The following is a 6,753-nucleotide window of genomic DNA, read 5'->3' on the forward strand; positions in this document are numbered from 1 at the left end:
GGGTTCCCGGGGGACGGGAGAGCCGAGCGCGGGGCGTCTCACAGGCGCCGGGCGTTCAGTGGCTGAGCTCGGGGCGTTGGATCGCTGCTGGGCCTGGGATGGAGCTGGGGCGGCTGGAGTATCTGCAGGCCCTCGTCACCGAGTTCCAGGTGACAGACAGCCCAGGTAACCCCCGGGCACTGCCGCTTGCTAGTACTCTTCATGTTGAGTGTGCTTCCTCACGCACCTGATGCTTCTCGTTGCAGAGGCCAAGGAGCAGGTGCTGGCGAACCTGGCCAACTTCGCCTATGATCCCAAAAACTACGAGTACCTCCGGCAACTTCAGGTCCCGGATCTGTTCCTTGATACGCTTGCCGAAGACAGCGAGACCCTCGTGGAGTTTGCGATCGGTAAGGGCTGCGCCCGAACACCCTCGTAAGGGGCTGACAGGCCCGGGGACGCCGGGCCTGACACTTCGGTTTGGTGGTTATCTCCTCCCTGAGAGGCAGATAGCAGTTGTGCTGCAAGAACAGACCCATGCTGTGCTGATACGGCTTCGCTGTGCTGATAAGGCTTCGTTTAGTGGAGAACGAGTGGAATGGGGTGAGAGGGAGGAGGCAGGTATTCCCCCCTTCATCCTAATATAGCTGCTGTGCTTAAAAAGATGCTTTCTGGAAAGGATTTTTTTTTTTAAACTGTAAGTAAACATTAGATGAATGACTTTAATAAAATCTCTCCTATAGAGAAGCAGTCATTAATACCTAAATTGTTGCCCTGTATAATGTATAGGCTCAATGTTACCATTCTACTATTAACAACCAGTCTTCCAGAATACTTACTGGAATTTTTTTAACAAGTGCTCTGAGGAACTGCCTTATAATGATTCGTCATGGTCTGAACATAAGCTAAGGGGCCAGATCCTAATTGTGAGAGATTCCATGAGATGATAATAAATATACTTGATTTTTGAGCTTTGTGGCTGAGCTACAGCAGGGTGCGGCTGCATCGTAAAAGCTTCAAGTACAAACATTCTGTGCCTCTTGGCTAGTACTCTTCTCTCTCTTCTCTGTTTTTCTTAAACACCTGCAATAAACTGCTGGCTTGTAGCCTCATTAGGGTTAAGTGATACTGGCGTTCTTCATTCTGTGAAAGACGTTATGTCCAGCGGTACAGTGCCCTCTAATGACATACAGGAGGAGGAATGTTCTGGCGGAAAATCTCTGGAAAGAATCAAGAAAACATTGCCCAGGAAGCCGTTAAGAATTTTCCATCCAAATCTCACAGAAAATCTGGATGCTTATTTCTGTATTAGAAAAAAGGGATCAGCAGTGAATTTGAATCTTAGTATGAAAAAGATGAGGGTGTGGAGGGAAGAGTTTGTCTTGCATGTGTCGGACATTGTCTTTTGCTGTTTCAGGCGGTCTTTGTAACCTGTGCCTGGATAAAACTAACAAAGACTACATCTTGGAGGCAAATGGGGTAGAGCCCATAATCAACTGCCTCTCCAGCTCCAACGAGGAGACGGTCATGTCGGCAGTCACGACGCTGATGTACCTGACAACGCCGCAGTCGCGCCAGCAGACCACGGCTCTTCCAGTGGTGGAGTGCATGCTTCGCTTCTCTCTCTCAGCCAGCAGAAGGCTGAGCAACCTGGCAACTGTCTTCCTGGAGGATTACTGCACACCACTGCAAGTGGAAGAGGCCAGGAATCTAAGCAAACACACAGCGGTGGGGATTCCTCTCCCCAAGGACTGAAGCTGTCCGAGCCGCGCAGAGCTGTTGAGAGGGAGACCTCCCTCTGTTTTCACAGGCCTCCACTTTCTGCTCAGCAGGTCAAGAGTGTGTAAAGAACAACATTAAAGAGAGAAATTGGTCATACCAGCACTGGATTTTAATTAATAAAGAGGATGGTACAGCACTACCATGTCAGTCAGGCCAAGCACACAGCTAAAACTGCAAGCAAATATTTAAAATAAAACAGGTCATGGCTGTTGGAGAGCAGATTGCCAAGTGCAGCCCAGCACCTAGCTTGCACAAATAACCCTTCCCAGCAATTAGGGTTTTTTCCGCTTGGGTTATTGGGCAGCTTATATCCCGTCCAGTTCCTGGCTGGTTTTGCTGCAGCTCTCCTCTTCAGCGTCAACTCCAATGACTTTGAAATGTCACATAAACGTTATTCCTCCTGCAGAAGAAAGAAGGTGTTTCCCTGCCCTGGCAGTTTGCAATCTTACTGTGTCCCTCTGGTACTAAATATGCCATCCTATCATCATGGCATAGGCACCCAGCTAGGAAATCACTACACGGGGCAGGTTGTAGCTATCCTATAAATCGGGAAGTGGAAAGTTGTTTTTCTCCCATTACCACTGGTGAGAAAGGTTAAGATTAAAAAAGGGCTCATGGCACCCTGGCTCATGAGAACAGCCGTCTTGTAACACCTTCTCTTAATAAAACATTAACTTAAACGCTGTGTAAAGTGTCTTGTATAAGCTCATAAATATTTCTCTACAGCACTTGCAGCCCAGCCTTCACCCACTCTTACTCGTGCACATGGGCCAGAAATTGAAGCCAGCTTGGTCTCCTTTCATTATCGGCCAATGATGCAAAAGGCAACCCAAAAGCCAGGGTGGCTAAATACATAAAATTTAAAAGGGTTTGGCTGCTGAGCACAGTGCTCCCTGACAGACACCCACGTGCTGTCTGCTCAAGTTTTAGAGCTTTTCTTCTTTTTTTTCTCCCCTCTGCCCCCCCGTCAGCCCAAACCAAACAGGAGTGAGGTTAAAAGCACAGGCACACAAGAAAAAAAACCACAAACAATCCACAACTGCTCGTACTTTATAGTTTCTCTCCAACAGCAAACATCCAAAACAACTCCACAGAGATTAACTAACTGAATGCAGAGCAACCTTCCAGAAACCTGGAGAGGGGTCAGCTCTGCAGCGTGTCTAACAAGGGCAGCTCATTTCTTGTAACTGACCCCCGCCCGGGGGATGGTGCTCGCTGCCTCCGGGAACGGGTTTCCCTGCCAGCGGGTGAGCTGGTTGCTGCCCCGGCAGTGGGAAGAGCACAGCATCCCCTTTCTGCGTCACTGCCCGCGCTTGCTCTCCAGGATTGCCTTCCAGTCATCCGCCCAGGACAGCAGCCGCCTGCGTGGTGCCTGCAGCTGGACGTGCCTGTTGTGGCAGCAGGTAAACAGGACGTGCTCCCAGCTCGGGTTCAGCTCTGCGCCTGAGGGGGGCAAGAGAGGAAAGGTGGAGTCAGCTGGGGGGGGTTCCTCCCCAACTAACAGAAAGTGATGCAAATGCCTCTCAAACCTCTAATGGTATCCTTGTCGTCAAACAGCAAGTCAGCAGATACGACGGTCTTATCTCGGGTTAGAATAATCCGCTCCACAAACTCAGGTCCCAAATGTTTTTCTACCCACTTATACTGCGGAGGCAAGAAATAAGATAGGAGAAAATTCTGCTGTACTTCCAGTTTGCACGTTGCTCAAGTCAGATCAGCCCTAGTACAGCAATCTTTTCCCCCATAAACCTACATCTGTGTCTGCGAATCCACGCCACAGAGACTGCCTACGGCCCAGGACACCGATTTAACCTGTACTTTTAACGGCCTTCAGTCAGCACTGCATTTGCTGTGCCTAATCGTTGACGAGTTTGCAAGTGGTGCTGGCTGCTTGCCCGGAGCATGTGGATTGTGCCCATCTAAGTCATTCCAGTGATTAAGGTCTCCCTCTCCATTCTTGCGCCAGTGGCAAACAGGGCTAATTCCAACGCTATAGCCTCCTCTTAACTCGGCATCGGCCTCTTTCAGGATAGCTGGATATCTCAGACTCCGGATTTAGACAGAATAAGGTTTTGTCGGTTGAGGAGCCACCAGTGTGGAATCCCCTGGGAATATCCTATCCCTGTGGGCCATGCTGAAAGCCAAGCTTGCCGTACCCGGCCACGCTACAACAGTTCCTTTGCTATCACCTGCTGACACAGCCGGAGCCCGAGTGTCACACGCCAGCTCCAAGAGCACAGAGCTCATGTGCCCCGCAATAAGGCTGGCATCATGTGGCACTCTGAGATTCCCCATCCTACACTTACTGTGTCTGGGCTCCTGCCCCTCAGACAGAGGGATCGCAGGGAAGCCTGGCAGCCCGTGCCGGCTACTGTCTTTGTAAATGAATTACTGACTTGGGTGGCATGAAATAGCAAGGCCTTGCAAAAGCAGCATTAAAACCAGTAAAATAAATTTTCTCCCACCTTTTCCACGATGCAGTGCTCGTATTTCCGGAGAGGACTTGTGCAAATAAAGACTTCAGTGCTGAAAAGAAACAGCCTTCATTAGCAGTCAGGGGAAAGTGCATGGGATAATAGAAAAGGGCTGCGGAGCGCAAAGTGTCCTTACTCCTGCATGTGGATCATCTCCTGCATAGCTTCAAGGGCTCCTGGAATTGGGTCCAACCCTAGAAAGAAGCCAGGCGATTCATAGACACTGGCTACCTTAGCCTGCAAGAGACAGGAGGACAATTAGCAATGCCCGTGCTTTTATCCGAGCACTGTGCACAACAGTTGTCCAGTTACCCTGTGTGTAACAGCCGTCAAAGGGCCAGCGCTTTAGAAAGAGGGGGGATGCCTCACACCAGAAGTGGATTGTAAAATTTCTCACCTTTTGGGTTCCGGGAAAAGGCACACAAGAACGAGAAGTTACTCCCTGGTGGCTTGTTTGGAGTGAGGAGGCAGAGCTGGTCCTGACCTGGCTTTGTTTCTACAAGCCACTCCATGAGTAGCACCACGAACACAGCACTGTGCTCCAGCTCGACTTGCTGATGTCTGATAGAAGGAGAGCTCACGCCTCACCCCTTCCCAGCAGGTCCCTCTCTACTAACTCTTGTGAAAATCAAAGGAATAAGTTTGAGGCTTCTGCTCCTCTGTCACATTGGACTGAAATTCGCCTATGGCTCAGGAATTTACCAGGGATGAGTGGGTAGACATATGTATCATCTAGTAGCGATCTTCTCCTTCAGAACAAAAAGAGCAATACGGTGACCATGCTAATTACCATCCTCAGTGGAGGGGCCTGGTCAGCACACCCACACATTTGGGGTTAATCCTTTTAGACCAGAACAGCTCAGCAAGAGGGACGGAAGAGGACAGGAGAGCTAGGAAAGCTACGTTTCTTTGCTGCTATCTATAATTTTCAATCACACACTAAAGTAACAATTGTTTAAGGAGCAGATATGGACTTCAGCATGGACTTCAGCATTACCACTCCTCTGTGGTAACGTGTTGGTGCAAAGTCTACTCAAAAGAGTGTGAGACTGCAGCAGGAAATTCAGAAGTGGATCCCTGTGCTGCCCCAAGAACCTTCAGCTCCGTGAACTGACCTGTGCACCCCCACGAGCCCCAGCTGGGCTGGGTTTGGTGGTGGTATGGGTGTGCCCCACCTACCGCTCCCCTCATCTGACTCAGAGCATGCAACCTTAGCAGTGGACTGAGCAGTGCGATTAAGGGGATCACAGCTTTATCCCTTTTCTCTCTGCACCTGCTCTCAGTGGTAAAACCCACCTTCAATACGTGCATGTGGGATGCAATATGAATCAGACAAGTCATTAATGACAAACACGTGGGAAAGGAGGTTTCTCTAAAGTTATAATCATTTTTAAGTGAGTATAAGTAGGAAAGAAACAAGATTACGGGAGGAGCAATGTTTACCCAGGCTAAAGTGGCCAAAAATGGTGCAAAAAGGTAAAAAGAATTTAATATGATACAGTACAGTGGCATCTTTAATCTCTAAAAGGAAAAGTAGTATTTCCAGGGCAATTCCTGTGCCTCTAGGTAAGACCATCCTTCCAGTCCTTTTTTTTTTTTAATTTACTGATAAGACATTCTTGCACCTTTTACTATTAGGAAGTTCACTGGTTTGAATCCAACTCTGGTTAGTTAATTTTAAAAATTGCTACCTGGTGACTGTTCAGTGGCCTGTGTTAAATCTGAGCATTTCACTGCTGGTCACAGCAGACAGCTCCTCTTACCACACAACCATTAATGACAAAGCACCCGCAGCAGCAGCAGCAGCGTCCCAGCAGCATTAAGGGCTGAGTCCACTTCCAGGCCTAAGTTTCATTCTCAGACAGACAGGTTAAGCTTCCAATATCTCTTCTACCCTAAGACACATGAATCTTACCTTCCCTGGGGTCAGACAGTGAACTTCAGAGGTGCCGAGCTAGCATTTTTCCACAAGCATTAAAGTCTTACGTTCCCATGCCACCAAACGATTTGGAAAACTTAGTTCTTGGTAAGTATTCTTCAAAGGCAGGCTGGCAGCCTTTGCTTAGAAATTGTACAAGATTGCTTTACAGTCCAGCTGATGGTCTCCTTGCTCTGTATCACCAGTGGAACATCAACATAAAAACATTTCAATTAAACAGCAATGAGGAGTCAGCATTAAACAAGTCTCCCAGATCACCGTGCTCACTCAGCTACCATAATTTACAAATATAAATCAACAGTCAGAAATTTGGAAACACTGCCTGATTTCACATGCAAATCAGAAGAGGTTAAGGAGTCTCGGTGAGGATGTGGCAATCAGATCTGCCCAGATCTCTGTTTCCATGCAAAGCCTCACTGATTCCAGCAACAATTCCCTGAAGCTCTTCCCAAGGAGATTGAATTACAGAATCAGGGCTTGTGTCTGAAAGCTCTTTTATCCTACAGCAAGACACCAGAAACTGGCAAGTGTCCACCACATCACTAAAGTCTGACTTTGCTGGAAGAAGAAATTTGATTA

At 48.3% G+C, this 6,753-nt stretch overlaps 2 protein-coding genes across 2 annotated transcripts; one reads left to right on the plus strand and one right to left on the minus strand.

Annotated features, from left to right (window-relative positions):
* The first annotated feature begins 28 nt into the window (after nt 1–28).
* Nucleotides 29–2,441, plus strand: ARMC7 (armadillo repeat containing 7). Its single transcript, XM_009323754.1, has 3 exons — nt 29–165; nt 246–389; nt 1,397–2,441. Exons 1-3 carry the CDS (start codon nt 99–101, stop codon nt 1,732–1,734), a joined length of 549 nt encoding a protein of 182 aa, XP_009322029.1. The 5' UTR covers nt 29–98; the 3' UTR covers nt 1,735–2,441.
* An 86-nt stretch (nt 2,442–2,527) lies between these two features.
* On the minus strand, nt 2,528–5,546 carry NT5C (5', 3'-nucleotidase, cytosolic). The gene is made up of 5 exons (XM_009323820.1): nt 5,532–5,546; nt 4,372–4,472; nt 4,227–4,287; nt 3,291–3,405; nt 2,528–3,204 (listed from the first exon to the last, which is right to left on the minus strand). Exons 1-5 carry the CDS (start codon nt 5,544–5,546, stop codon nt 3,062–3,064), a joined length of 435 nt encoding a protein of 144 aa, XP_009322095.1. The 3' UTR covers nt 2,528–3,061.
* Nucleotides 5,547–6,753: the final 1,207 nt, after the last annotated feature.

This window comes from Pygoscelis adeliae, unplaced genomic scaffold, assembly GCF_000699105.1.
Source record: "Pygoscelis adeliae isolate BGI_AS28 unplaced genomic scaffold, ASM69910v1 Scaffold75, whole genome shotgun sequence".
NCBI classification, from domain to species: Eukaryota; Metazoa; Chordata; class Aves; order Sphenisciformes; family Spheniscidae; genus Pygoscelis; species Pygoscelis adeliae.

Coding starts and splice junctions, on each gene's coding strand:
- NT5C (XM_009323820.1), bottom strand. Junction 3,406..4,226: donor AGCACTGCATCGTGGAAAAG/GTGGGAGAAAAT, acceptor TTGCCTCCGCAG/TATAAGTGGGTAGAAAAACA. Junction 3,205..3,290: donor CGACAAGGATACCATTAGAG/GTTTGAGAGGCA, acceptor TGCCCCCCTCAG/GCGCAGAGCTGAACCCGAGC.
- ARMC7 (XM_009323754.1), top strand. CDS start 99: ATGGAGCTGGGGCGGCTGGAGTATCTGCAGGCCCTCGTCACCGAGTTC. Junction 166..245: donor CCAGGTGACAGACAGCCCAG/GTAACCCCCGGG, acceptor TTCTCGTTGCAG/AGGCCAAGGAGCAGGTGCTG. Junction 390..1,396: donor CCTCGTGGAGTTTGCGATCG/GTAAGGGCTGCG, acceptor TTGCTGTTTCAG/GCGGTCTTTGTAACCTGTGC.